This window comes from Chenopodium album, chromosome 25 (assembly GCF_948465745.1).
Source record: "Chenopodium album chromosome 25, dcCheAlbu1.1, whole genome shotgun sequence".
Classification (NCBI taxonomy): Eukaryota; Viridiplantae; Streptophyta; class Magnoliopsida; order Caryophyllales; family Amaranthaceae; genus Chenopodium; species Chenopodium album.
Genome location: NC_137858.1, coordinates 5,410,854 through 5,426,527, shown reverse-complemented (window position 1 = coordinate 5,426,527; position 15,674 = coordinate 5,410,854). Strand labels below are relative to the sequence as shown.

At 36.4% G+C, this 15,674-nt stretch overlaps 1 protein-coding gene across 1 annotated transcript; it reads right to left on the bottom strand.

Moving 5' to 3' along the window:
* Positions 1-7,774: 7,774 nt before the first annotated feature.
* Positions 7,775-10,410, bottom strand: LOC145614328 (uncharacterized). The gene is made up of 3 exons (XM_081669368.1): positions 9,269-10,410; positions 8,511-8,739; positions 7,775-8,397 (listed from the first exon to the last, which is right to left on the bottom strand). The coding sequence occupies exons 1-3, from the start codon at positions 10,147-10,149 to the stop codon at positions 8,233-8,235; spliced, it is 1,275 nt and encodes a 424-aa protein (XP_081525494.1). The 5' UTR covers positions 10,150-10,410; the 3' UTR covers positions 7,775-8,232.
* Between the last annotated feature and the right edge of the window lie 5,264 nt (positions 10,411-15,674).

Here is a 15,674-nt window from a genome sequence, read left to right as displayed (position 1 = left end):
CCTCAAAAAACGTGGATTATAGCCATCAATTTTTTAATTTTTTGACCTTTTTTCGCCCGGAAATAAAAATTGTCGAGATTTTACCATGGTCCCTAATACCCTCCAAAAGTCCAATTGGTTCGGTGGAACCATCCAATATGCCCTTAAATGGTCATTTTACCCGTTCACAACTTGAAGTGATTTTGTAAATTCAAGCCTATCACGGACACTTATGACAACATATAATGATCATATGTGGTTTTAAACGGAATTATATGACCCCGAGATGTATCCTTTAGGACTTAAGGCTTTTCGCCACCGGACCCCCGAAACCTCAAAATTCCTCAAAAAGCGTGGATCATAGCCTTCAATTTTGTAATTTTTTTAACCTATTTTCGCCTGAGAATAAAAATTGTTGAGATGTTTACCATGGTCCCTAATGTCCTCCAAGAGTCAAATTGGGTCGGTGAAACCATCCAATATGCCATTAAACGGTCATTTTACTCGTTCACAACTTTTAGTGATATCGTAAACTCAAGCCTACCACGGACGTTTATGACAACATATAATGATCATATGTGGTTTCAAACGAAATTATATGACACCTAGATGTATTCCGGTCTCAAGGATTATCGACGGGCCCCAAAACCTCAAAATTCCTCAAAAATCGTGGATTATATCCTTCAATTTTGTAATTTTTTTTTACCTTTTTTTCGCACGAAAATAAAAAATGCCGAGATGTTTACCATGGTCCTTAATATCCTCCGGGAGTCCAATTGGGTCGGTGGAACCATCCAATATGCCCTTAAACGGTCATTTTACCCATTCACAACTTTTAGTGATTTCGTAAACTCAAGCCTACCACGGACGTTTTTGACAACATATAATGATCATATATGGTTTTAAACAGAATTATATGTCCCCGAGATGTGTCCCTTAGGATCTCAAGGCTTTTTGCCACCGGGCCCCGAAACCTCAAAAATCCTCAAAAAGCCTGGATTATAACCTTCAATTTTGTAATTTTTTTTACCTTTTTTCGCCAGAATATAAAAATTGCCGAGATGTTTACCATGGTCCTGAATATTCTCCAGGAGTCAAATTGGGTAGGTAGAAGCATCCATTATGCCCTTAAACGGTCATTTTACCCGTTCATAACTTTTAGTAATTTCGTAAACTCAAGCCTATCACGGACGTTTTTTACAACATATAATGATCATATATGGTTTCAAACGGCATTATATGACCCCGAGATGTATCCCTGAGGATTTCAAGGCTTTTCGTCATTGTGCCTCGAAACCTCAAAATTTCATCAAAAAGCGTGGATTATAACCATCAATTTTGTAATTTTTTGACCTTTTTCACCTGCAAACCATGGTCCCTAATATCCTCCGGGAGTCTAATTGGGTCGGTGGAACCATCCAATATGCCCTTAAACGGTCATTTTATCCGGTCACAACTTTTAGTGATTTCGTAAACTCGAGCCTATAACGGACGTTTATGACAACATATATTGATCATATATGATTTCAAACGGCATTATATGACCCCGAGATGTATCCCTTAGTTTCAAGGCTTTTTGCCATAGTACTCCGAAACCTCAAAATTTCCTCAAAAAGCGTGGATTATAGCCTTCAGTTTTGTAATTTTTTAACCTTTTTTCGCCCGGAAATAAAAATTGTTGAGATTTTTACCATCGTCCCTAATACCCTCCAAGAGTCCAATTGGGTCAGTGGAACCATCCAATATGCCCTTAAACGGTCATTTTACCCGTTCACAACTTGAAGTGATTTCGTAAACTCAAGCCTACCACGGACGTTTATGACAACATATAATGATCATATATGGTTTCAAACGGAATTATATGACACCTAAATGTATCCATTAGGGTCTCAAGGCTTTTCTCCATCTGGCCCGAAACTTCAAAATTTCTCAAAAAGCGTGGATTATACCCTTCAATTTTGTAAATTTTTTTTACCTTTTTTTCGCCCAAAAATTAAAATTGCCGAGATATTTACCATGGACCCTAATATCCTCCGGGAGTCAAATTGGGTCGGTGGAACCATCCAATATGCCCTTAAATGGTCATTTTACCCGTTCACAACTTTTGTGATTTCGTAAACTCAAGCCTACCACGGACGTTTTTGACAACATATAATGATCATATATGGTTTCAAACAGCATTATATGTCCCCGAATTGTATCCCTTAGGGTCTCAAGACTTTTCGCTACCGGGCCCCAAAACCTCACAATTTCCTCAAAAAGCTTGGATTATAACCTTCATTTTTGTAATTTTTTTCCATTTTTTAAATTGCCGAGATGTTTACCATGGTCTCTAATACCTTCTGGGTGTCCAATTGGGTCGGTGGAACCATCCAATATGCCTTTAACCGGTCATTTTATCCGTTCACAACTTGTATTGATTTCATAAACTCAAGCCAACCACGTACGTTTATGACAACATATAATGATCATATATGGTTTCATACGACATTATATGACCTCGAGATATATCCCTAGGGTCTCAACACGTTTTGCCACCAGGCCCGAAATCTCAAAATTACCTCAAAAAGTGTGGATTATTGCTAGAGCTGTCAAAAACTGACCCGACCCGAGAACCCGACCTTAACAGACAAAGATATGAACTCAGCCTGTACTCGAACACTGGGGTGAAACTAGTGACTTGTAACATGACCTAATCTTAACCGAAAACCCATTTGATCTAATACTTTATGACCTGAACCTGAACCTGCCCCGACCTGATAGTAACCGTCAACCGATTTAATCTGACTCGAAAACAATCTGAATCTGAACTAGTACCCGGCCCAATTAAAACATGAACTCGAGTCATGTAAGGTTTAATAAAATTTTATATACCTTTTATTTAATTAGCTTATATACTAGTATGATTCTGTAAACCCTCAATCCGATTTAATAAAATCTTTTGTTCATCTTATATAACTTTTGTTCTCTATTACTCGTATATAGGTTTAATAAATTCTTGATGATTCTAGATCAAATTATGGAAGGTGTAATTATATAGTTCAACTTGGCCACATCGATATTTATTAGAATTGAACTTGAACTAGAACCCGACTCAACATTAATTAACCCGAACCTGAATGTACCATCTTGTTAACCTATCCAAACCCGACTCAACACAACCCAAACCTGAAATTAAACCCGATCTGATTTTAACTTGAATTGAACCTAACCTATATCCGAAAAGGTGAACGACCCGTTATAACTTGAACTGAAATTGACCCGACTTGAACCTGAACCTGATCTGAAGCTAGATTGATTCGACATAACCTGATCCTGATTTAACCCGAGACCTAATTTGACCCGACCCAAACCCGACTTGAATAGCCGAATTGACAGCTCTAGGTGGGGATGGGTTTTAATAATGGGGATAAATTTTTTTATTTTTACTAATTTAATTATATATAGCTAAGGTCAAACTAACATGTGTGCAAAATTTGACTATGTTATAGGAATAAAGTAAAGATGGGCATGGGCCGTGCCGGCACGATTCCGGCACGGCCCAGCACGGCACAGTTGCCGGCATGGCATGGCACGGCGGCCCACCTGTGGGCCGTGGGCCGTGCCGTGAACAAAAATTTGGGAATCGGCACGGGCACGGCACGAGGCACGGTGGCCGGCCCGTGGGTCGGCACGCCGGCACGACACGTGGCACGGCCTGGCACGTACTAGTAATTTAATTTTTATTACATGTATTGTTGTTTTTTGCTAAATTAATAAAATTATTTATATAAACTTAAACATAATTAGATAAATAATTTATATAACCTTAATTAAAATAAAGTTGTTCAAAACAAAATAATTAACATTAACATAAACATAAATTAATAACATCATTTATATAAAATTAAGTTGTACTTAAAAATATTTATACATCGATTTTTATTTATATTCATTTTTGTAAAAAATAAAAAATAAAAAAATGGCACGGTTTGGCCCGCGGCCCGGCACGGCACGGCCTGCCAGGCACGTGGGTTGTGCCGTGTCGTGGGCTGGGTGTGCCAAATTTAGGCACGGCACGGTACGCCCACCACCGCGGCATGGCCAAGCACGGCCCGCGGCGGCACGGCACGGCCCGTTGCCCATCTTTAGAACAAAGCGTATTATACTCATTTTATAATTTATATGCTCTTGTAAAAGTTAGAAACAAGTTCGATAGAGTTGTTCCAAGTTTCCAACCTTGAAATAAGGTCGTCGAAAACATCTTAAAAATCATTCCAAATAAAACAAATGATTTAATTTAACAGTAAAATATTTATTTGATTATTCAATGTATATTTACTTTAATCTACTCTATTTATCCTTTGTCAATAATTCTCTGATTCCACCAAGCAAAGCTTGGTCTAGTGGAAAAGTATGCATTTCACAAATCAAACTCGATTAGAAGCACTTGGGGGGGGGGGGGGGGGGGGGATTTCCTTACCCTCTCCTTCAAATTTTCTACCCTATTAGCTTGAATTGAGAGGATCTGTGAGAGGTTTTGGCCAGGTAGAGTTTTTTCTCGTTACCAGCAAAAAAAAAAAAAAAAAAAAAAAAAAAAAAAAAAAAAAAAACACCTCTGGCTCCTTTCCTTTTTGCATTTTGTGGGCTATACTTATTGGGCCATACTTGCAAAGGTCTAGGACCAAGGAAGGCTTATTTGGGCCATTGACTATGTACACGTAAATTGTAACATTTTGTTGATGCCAATGATCAAGTCTGGGAAGCTATGCACAAGAAACACATCAAATGGCTTTGTATCTGTAATCTTTATATGCATCCAAGCCCAACAAAGAAAAACAGCTGCCACATGAATAGTACCTGGCCAATTCTTAAACGGCCAAACCCTGCTACCACCCTGGTTGATATTTGAACTTTGAAGGCCGAATAGGAGAAAGGTTACATGTGAACGACACTTGAGTAAGTCGAATTCAAGAGAACGGAGAAGCCCGTCCAATAGTACGTCTCGTGCAAGCTTTAAAAGGATGTTAAAATTTCTGTATGGTTCAAAATGTAAAGTAGATGGTTTCAGTCACAAAGCCACCTAGGGTGTTATGGGATTCATGAGAAGCAACCTGGATTTTTTTCCTTTTCGGATATAAAAAAGTAATAAGTTATAAAATAGACATTTATATAAAGTTTCATATTAACAACTTTTATACATTTTATATCCTTTAACTAATAATGAGTGTCTTCATTAATATGCTCGATCTGCTAAGGGGTCTTTTATTGAGTTGGTAACTAATAGGTTATCACCTTCAATTTCAAGTTTCTGAATGCTAGTTGAAGAGCTAGTTCAACTTCTTTATAAAGAGTTGTACCTTCTGTTATGAATATCTTGGTGTTGCCGTGGTGGAACGTAAATGCCTAGATGAGGGATCCATTGCTATCTCTAATAATGTGAATCAAATTGCCAATGTTGAGTTCGAAGAAATTGTTGGGTGTGTCTTCTATGATGCATATGAGAATATAACTTTGCAGAAAAAGCCTAAGGGTCAGATCTCTCCAACTCGAGCCCAAAAAGCTAGCCCCAGTCAGAGACAACATAGAATGAAGAGGATGGCCCGGATGATGAGGAGTGATAATGAAGAGAATGATTAAGGGATTTCAGGATGGGAGATCCCGTGAAGGAAAATTTAGCTATGAAGCTTATTTTGTGCCACTCACTAAGATCAAAATTGCTCTCAATGGTAAGGGCCTGTTCTCATTGGCTGAACTCAGCTTAAGTGAATTGAACTGAACTAAACTGAAATGAGCTTAACTGAACTGAACCGAACTGAACTGAACTGAACCGAACCGAACTGAGCTGAGCTGAACTGAACTGAATATTATATAAGAGAAGGAAATTAGGAGCTGAACTGAACTGAACTGATCTGAATTTAAACGTAACAGAACAGGCCCTAAATCCTAAACATGTCACAAGTTTCATCGTAGAAGGTAGTAGTATTCCGCTCTTTCTAGATAATTCAAATTAGGTCAGACAAGTAAAAGGTGACAATAATCGATTGTAAATATAATTTTCAAAGGTAAATCACTTTTGTTGTGAAAAAAAGGAAAGACAAAACTAATCTTTGGAAAAACGAAAAAAGACAAACACTAGAAGAGGAGTTAGATCAAAACATAGAGCATGGAGAAACTGGAAGCAGATCAATCTTTGATGCCGATATCTCGAATTAAACTAACAAAAGGGTATGTGGAGCCATGTGCCGTAAGTATAATATATTAGGTTCTTGGATTAGGATAGTATTATTATTGTCATTATTATCGAACAAGCACATGATGAAGTCTTAGCTTCATGGTGGGGGTTCCTTTTCATGCATGCTACAATTGATCTCTAGTTTTCTTGTTCCCTTTTTTTTCGTCAATGATGAATTGAAGAGTAAGAGGTAAGGGGAGAAAAGTTAATTTGCATTCTTGTTCTTGTTTTTCCTAAATTATGTTATATTTTCACCGTTTTCTTTTTAAAAAAATTATTTATATACTACTTTAGAAAAAAAAAATATATATATACTCATGTGAGATTTTGTTAGATTCGTATCAGGTTATACTCTATTTATATCAATTTATTATAGTTTTTACAAGTAATGAAAGATATTACAATAACGATTAAAACAATGCATTGACAAGCGTGTAATGAATAGTACAGCATTACATTTATATAGAGAAATAGATAAAATCTTAACATTTCAGACAATATATCAGGAATAAAATAATAAATTTTGTACATTAATCAAATTTGTGTTGAAACATATTACTCAGACAATTCAGGTGAACCATTGATAATAAAATTTAAGAATGTTTACCACTTAAAAAATTGAAAAGTTAGAGTTCACCAAAGAGAATTTCCCCTTTAAATTCAACGATGTTCATATATTTTATCTTGACTATAGGTGTTAAAACTCAACCAATCCAATCCAAAAGTAAATCGATTCAAAATTCAACTTGTATGTGCATAATGATCTAGCATGACTCATCCAATCTGACTTGATGCAAAAAAACTCAACTTAGACACTCGAATTGGCACTGTTAATATTGACTAGCTTTAAAGATATATTAAATTGGTTATTATAGACATTGGTGATTGAAATAACCCGATCTATTAATAACAAGTGTTGAAAAATATTAATTGCAACGTTATTATAGATATCAAAATCTGGGTCCACACTTATTGATATTATTACGAAAATGCCATGTTAATTAAGTATTTTTGTTGATTTATTTAAAAATTTACCGCTTGATAAACCGAGGCAACTGCATAATCTTTGCCAAGGCTTTTTTTTTTTTTTGGTTGACCCAGGTAAATGATATAGAATACTGTTCGTTTGGTTGAACTTAGTGTTTGGTTAACCATAAAAAAATTTACTTACCGAGATAATTAAATTTTTACACAAAGTATTTGTATATACTATGAAATTATCAGCCAAACACCACAAAACAATTTCAAATTCTTAGAAATATTAACTTCCCATATTTCTTTTCGTCATCGAGTAACACCTTCGTAATTTGGTAATGAACTTATCATTCAGGGCGGGGGCTATAGAAGGTGAAAACAGTACGAGTAATAGTCTCTATTGCTTCTGCAAGTTGGTCAGTAGGCCCGTAATATAAGGCAATGCCAGTATTTAGAACTAACTAATCACCACCTCATTCTTAATTAAATAATAAATCTAATAATTGAAGTAAGAAAACTAAATATCCTTCATTCTTTATATGGAGTATACTCTACATTAAATATATTCCATAGAAAAAGGATAACTAAAAAAATGAATCCGACCACAAGAATTGAGACAAAGCTCCAACATTAGAGATAAGGCAGAGGTGGATTTGCGTATTTGCTGACAATAGATAAAACCTGCAATCTCATAACTCATAATTGCTGCATAATAATCGAGTCAATAATGTAAGCTATACAACATTACAACATACGAGTACTCCGTAATACTTATCCATATATCTTCCATAGATAGACGAAGTTGGGCAGGCATTACAGAATTAAACCCTGAAATATATTCAGCTTCCATTAATCTACATTTTTCAGATTTATGTACATGTTACAGAGTGTAGGTCATAAGAAACAAAAGGGAAAAGAAAAAAAAATCACCCCTCAAATCTCATCTCAACCTCCGGCTAGCTTGTGCTTACCAGGGTCAGCCATTTTTGTTTCCATCAGTAGTTAAGAAAATTTTGGCAAAAATTTACATTTTCTCAGGGCAAAGCAATTTTTGCCTGCCTATTTTACACATATGTATCATAAGATTTTCCATCCATTCTATTCTGAACTGCTTTAACAGCAGCTACTCTAGCAGCAGTGGCAGCTCGATTAGCAGCCATCACTGCCTTGTTCACTTGTTCATCCACTCGCCTTAGGTTAATTGCATTCTCAGCTGCTTTTCTAGCTGCCTGTAACACACAAGAACAATTCCATTACAAAACATTAGGCCACAGCAGAATGAATTATGCTATATTAAACTTGTCGGGTACTAAAATGGCTTGAGGTCGGATCAAAGATTTACCTGAACAGCTCGTAGGACTGAATCTGTCAGTGGGGGTAAGGGGGTTTTGAGGGAACCGTTGTCCCATTCACCACATTTGGATTCCCCATTTCGGAAGGTGTACATCCCAAAGCCTTGCTTACGGCCTTCATGCCAAGAGCCCTCGTAACAATGGCCATTAGCAAAGTGATAGACACCAAAGCCGTGAATTTTATCTCCAAAATATTCCCCTGCATATCTATCGCCATTTCTGAAACAGCAGGAAACAAGATGAGTCCAACTTTCTTAATATCAGATATCTTTGACAAAAATTCAGGTTAATCTAAGAAGGGGATGAACAACACAGAAATTGAAACAAAGTGAAGGCATGACAATGAAGATACTTGTATGAGTAATGAAAGAACGACATCTAATCACAGTATGAGGCATTGATTTGAACAGAATGTAATCAATTCGAAGCAGAAAAATTATGATAAAAAAGTTGCAGTAAACAATACTCCAACAGATCTGGGGGTCACAGTATTGTTTTGATCATGACACATCCATCCTATATGGTCCACAGACTCAAAAAGCAAACCGCCCTTGCAACTCAAATTAAACTAATTTAAAAATCAAAGGCAATTAAAGGGTTGAATTTTCTTAAGGAATTGACACCTTCAAACCCTGTAGATGGGACTGATTCAACAAGAAAAACCTAGTACAAATCCATTACAATTATACAATAAATGAATGAAAAAAGAACAGAAGTAATTGGAAAATACAAGGGTAGAATGAATTACCTAAAATGGTAACAGCCAAGGCCATGTTTAACCCCAAACTTGAAATGACCAAGATAGCAGCTAGCATCAGAGCAAGTCTGAAGGCCAAGACCATGATATTGACCATGAAACCATTCACCAGCATAAGTATCACCTGTATAAAACCTATAAACACCAAAACCATGTCTTAAACCACCTCTGTATTGACCTCTATACCTACTCCCTCTCGCCCAACTCTCTATTCCATAACCATCATACTTACCATCTACCCAATCTCCTTCATACCTTCCATTCACAAAGTAATTGTATACACCGCTTCCATTACTTTTACCCTTGTGAAATTCACCTTCGTAGAAATCACCATTGCTGTAAAGCTCAACACCTTCCTTCACCGTACTCATTTTTTGCTTGTTTTTGAAATCAACAAGGCTATCTCTCTCCCCAGATTCATCCCCGATGTACCACTCCACGGAAGACCCTTTCCTGTGTCTGTGATGATGGTGGTGTCTGTATAAGTTCCTAATCACGGATTTAGAGCGGTCAAGTAAATCCCGGTTCTTAGCCAGGTAAAAGAGGGCAAGTGCGATGAAAATGAGGGCGAATAACAGATTCTCAGAGGTAGTAACATGATCAGTTTGAAGGTAAATGAAGATGAGAAAGAGGGTAAAAGCAAAGGTGATTAGCGCAGTATTAGTTTTGGAAGTAGTAATACCAGTAATACTAATACCACTAGGGTTCCGGTTATATGATGTTGATGTCGACTTGTGTAGTTTTCTTTCTGGTTCATCAGATTCCGACATATCTGCAATCGACGATAGACTTTGAATCGACGATCGAATGGTTGGAGATGACCGGAGTAGAGATGACTGTGTCCGAGTCAGCTTTCCTTGACCACCTTCCATTCTTTGTTTCTTCTCCAATTTAAACACAAATTCAATTTTAATTACTGTTAATCAGAAAGAGGAGAGAGAGTCTCCTATTTCCGGTATCTGGAGATTCGCTTGACGTACGCTTTGCTGCTTACGGCGGCCGGCGACATACCAACAACCCTACTGCGACGAACGAACGAACGAACTATTTCTGGAATTATTTTTTGAAAAAAAAAAAAAAAGGAAAAAGAGCAGAGAAAGAAGAGAGATGGTTTTGAAATGAAAATTGTGAAATCAAACCTCAACTATTGATTGGGAGCCTTTTCTTTGTTTATTTCTATTTATATTATCGATATATTCTTATGCGGAAATTGGAAATACTAGGACTTATTAAGGACCGTTGGATGAACATCTGACGCTTATAATTTCGAATTGTATCTTAGCCGTTGGATCAGACCCTTCTCCGCTATTGACGGGAAGATATGGTCGTTGGATCTCACAGATTTCTGACCTGAACTCCCTTTATGCCTTTACTGTACCACTCCGGCACGTGCCTCTCAGACTCTTTTTTCTTTTTCAGATTAATTTTATAATGACTACTTAATTTTAAAATGGCCTATGGAGAAGGGGAACCAACTTTTTAGCTTTCTCAAATCAAAGTATACGGGGTGTACCAATTTTGAAAATACTCCTTCCTATTCTTTCAATTTCAAAACAAACATATTCAAACTACTTCGTATTTTGAATCAACAGTGTTGGAAATTCAATTCATCATTGTTATTTAACTACTTATATTATACTATGCTTAATATATTCATAATTACAGAATATGCACACAACATTTTCAACTAGTTTGCTGATTTTTTGGGAGGAGTTGGTAGGCTCATGGCCCACTCTGCCATCTCCATTTCTTTTATATTATTATTATTACATACATGTATATTGTAATGTGAGATCAAGGTTTGGATCAACTAGACAACTAGTAATGGTCAATGAAGTTGCCCTCGAAATATAAGGAGGGGGTTGCTCAACCAAAAAATTGTTGTGTACACCCATTTACAATAAGATTAGAGTACATTGTATAGTAAGTGGCTTTGCTGCCACAAGCCACTGAATTTCAGCCCTAGGTCGCTTCGATTCATCCCTCTTCCCACCCTATTCCTTAAAAACACCTATATTTTGGAAAACGAGGTTTGCGATGCATCTCGTATGCTAAAAAATGCTAAGTACGGGATTAAGACAAGTCACAAAGCCCAAGTGTTGGGATGTTGGATGGCACAAGGGGTCATGTGGCATGTGCACAACAGCACAAGACATGTGCACCCAAGGACAAGGTATACCGAGTTCCGGGCACTATTTACGACTCCCAAGACCCTTAAAACATGATTATTAAGGATGAATTATTTGTTTCCGGGCACTATTTATGACTCCCAAAGCCCTTTAGGAACTCTTGGAAGTACTTGGATGCATAATCTCGTCGGGTGAAAAAATGATATACGGATGGAAAATATAAAGGCTATAATACACGAAATCGGAGCGATTTTAGAAGGTGTTGATACCCGGTGTTGGAATTTCACGGAACATTACGGGGTACATCCCGGGGTCAGGTAATATTGTTTCGACCCATATATGACCATTATCCAGGCCACGTGAAAGCTTATAGCCAACACAAGACGCGTGTACGAAAACGAGTAAATTGACCGTTTTAAGGCATATCGCATGGTTCCACCCACCCAATCGGACTTGTGGAGGGTATTAGGGACCATGGTAAACATCTTGTCAATTTTCAATTCCGGGCGAAATAAGGTTAAAAAATTCTAAAATTGAAGGCTATTATTCACGTTTTTTGAGGAATTTTTGATGTTACGGGACCCGGTGGCGAAAAGTCTTGAGACCCTGGGGATACATCTTAAGGTCATATAATGACTTTTGGAACCATAGATGACCAGTAAATGTTGTCAAAAATGTCCGTGGTAGGCTTCAGTTCACGAAATCAGTGCAAGTTTTGAACGGGTAAATTAAGCGTTTTAAGGCATATTGGATGGTTCTACCCACCCACTTGAACTCCCGGAGGATATAAGGGACCATGGTAAACATCTCGGCAATTTTTTATTCCAAGCGAAAAAAGCTCAAAATTTTCCAAATTTGAAGGCTATTATCCACGCTTTTTAAGGAATTTTTGATGTTACGGGATCCAATGGCGAAAAGTCTTGAGACCCTAGGGGATACATCTTAGGGTCATATAATGTCTTTTGGAACCATATATGACCAGTAAATGTGGTAAAAAATGTCCGTGTTAGGCTTCAATTCACGAAATCGATGCAAGTTTCAAACGGGTAAATTGACCGTTTTAAGGCATATTGGATGGTTCCACCCACCCAATTGGACTCCCAGAGGGTATTAGGGACCATGGTAAACATCTCGACAATTTTTAATTTCGGGCGAAAAAAGGTCAAAAAATTCCAAAATTGAAGGCTATTATCCACGTTTTTTGAGGTTACGGGACCCGATGGCGAAAAGTCTTGCAACCCTAGGGGATACATCTTAGGGTTATATAATGACTTTTGGAACCATATATGACCAGTAAATGTTGTCAAAAAATGTCCATGGTAGGCTTCAGTTCACGAAATCGGTGCAAGTTTCAAACGGGTATATTGACCGTTTTAAGGCATATTGGATGGTTCCACCCACCCGTTGGACTCCCGGAGGGTATTAAGGACCATGGTAAATATCTCGGCAATTTTTATTTTCGGGCGAAAAAAGGTCTAAAAGATTCCAAAATTGAAGGCTATTATCCACGCTTTCTGAGGAATTTTTGAGGCTACGGGACCTGATGGCAAAAAGTCTTGAGACCCTAAGGGATACATCTTAGGGTCATATAATGCCGTTTGGAACTATATAGTGTAAAAAATTAATGATTTCCAATTTGTTACAAAGAACAATATCCATATATTATAAAACTAGAGAAATGACATTAATTTTTGATCGAGTTCATTATGACCTATCGTATTTTATATAATGCCCAATTTTCTCTCCATTTATTGTCAAATACAAAGTATTTCAATTGTCAAAATGTTGTCTTTCTTTCACAAAAAAAAAAAAAAAAAAAAAGGGGCAAAATGTTGAAGAAGAGAGCAAATATCACAGATTGGTGCTATAGTTTCTACGAGTAGCAATATTGCATGTGATCCTCAAGATGATTTTACCCCTCTCCTTTTTCTTATTACTTGAAAAAAACCAAAGAGCATTATTCAATTGCGATTCATTGGTGATCATGTTCTACCAAACCAAACAGATAAAAGAGAAAACAACTTTAATGAACCTCTTTTTCCAATTTCCTTATTTTTATAAGAAAATGGGAGAAGAAGGTCAGGGTACTAGAGTTTTGTAACCATTTCATGAATATGGTAGTTTTGGGTTGGTAGTGTGCCTTCACATCTAAAATTTTGATTAGGAAAAAAAGAAAAAGGAATAATTTATTGAGATTTTTTTTAATATACTTTGTCAAATGTGTATTGTATGTCTGTATGTGGTATACTCGGATTTACCTAGTGAATAATTTGAAATTTTGTAACTGTTAAAAGATTAAATTTTTAAATATATGATCAATGAATAATAATAACACCTCCTTATAAAGACTATTTCGTATAAATTACAAAGTACAAGTAGAACTTAATGTACGGAGAAAAGAGTGTGGTTTACTCCACCAAAGGAAGTAGTACAATTTGGATATATGGATGACATATTCAAGCTGTGCAACTACACATAAAATAAAAATATATTCTATATCTCATATCTTCATTCCTACGGAGTAGTATAACTTCAAAAGTCAAAAGGGAAAGGTTTACTGGTTTAATAATATAATTTAAAATAGCATATAGCAATCTCAGAATGAGCAAGAAGAAAATGAAAATTGTGAAGTTGGGTGTGTTTCATTGGACGAATATCATTGCCTTTTGACTTATAAACAAAAACAGATTGAGTTATTAGAAGAGTTATTAATTGAGGAGATAATATTAGTTGGCCAACTCTGATCTTTTGCATCTTTCAGCCTTGGTTGACTTGACAAAGTATCCTCTCCATTTTCGAAGTAATTCTATTTTGAAATTCAAAATTTGCTTCTTATTCTCACCTACAATCCCCAATCTATCCATTTATTTCCTTTTCCTTACCAAATAGAAATTAATGTCATTGGTAAAGAGCCCTTTCTGAACAGAATCTGTTAATTATATTACCAGATTTTACAATTATTGGCCTGTTTTAAGGTTACTGTTACTGCCCTTATTGGTAAGGTCTAAGGTTGCATTAAACATGCCTTTTTTATAACCAGATTTATGAGATTTTGGGTAGGAAATTAGGAATTTACTCCCTCCGTCCCAAAAAGAACGACCCATTTGGGTTGATTACGCGGGTATTAAGGAAGTTAAGTAAAAAAAAGTAAAAGTATATTGGAAAGATAAATTTACATGGGGTTTGTAAAAAAATAGAGAGAGAAAGTAATAAAATAACATGGAAAATCAAATTTTTATATGGGGAAGCTAATTTTGCACAAATATTATAGCAAATTGGTGGGTGTTTTAATGCAAATGGGTAATTCTTTTTGGGACAAAGTTTTGGCCAAATGGGTTGTTCTTTTTGGGACGTAGGGAGTATAAGCTGCAATCACCCAAATACCTAGCCTTGCCAAATTAAATTGATTAAAGCATTTTTTCGCAACCGCCCAAAATGTTGGCTTTACCAATTACACTACACAGTATGCAGTACTCTGCATTACACAATTAATTGCTGAATATATGAAAAGAGGCTTGGTAAATAATATCTATGACTACACCAAAGTAGCTGAGGAAATTCAGATTTCTGAACAAATTTGTTATTTGTATGTACTCGTAAATTCCAGTACAATTTACAAAGTATTCTACTGCGTATGCCATAAAGGGAAAAACATTGCAGTTCTAATACTCCTTTGCAGCAAATATTGTGTTAATTGGTCCCAACTTAAACTTGTACAAAAAGAACGACCAAAAATCTTCTAACCAGTGCGCTACCTATTTAGATCTTCACACTTTCAGCATGGAGTACTATAAACAGTTCGGAATAGGTTGCAAGTAGCCAAGGTTTAACAACTTAACAAGTGATGCTATGCAACAGACAGATAGAATTCTCGCCATTCAGGCATTCACCCACATGCTTTATATTCTCTAGACATTCCAAGTGTTCCACAGACCAACAAGACACAAATAGAGGATATAGGATCATACATTGATCGGTTCATCCACTTGCGAATTATTTTTCAGAATTCTATAACTCTCATCAAGCTGGAAATTAACAGTTTCATGTATAAATTTTGTACATAGAGAGTATGCTTTATTAGTAATTTAGTAAAAGGGTTTAAATCTAGAATCAGGTTCCTCACGGGCCTTCTTTTCCAACAGAAGGTCTGTTTCTACGAATAATTAAAGGAGACGTTGTATACTATTCAAAAGTAATGACACAATTAAACCAAATACAAGTTGGACACATTATTAAACCACCACTTTCCAAAGTGTGCTCAAGAGTCC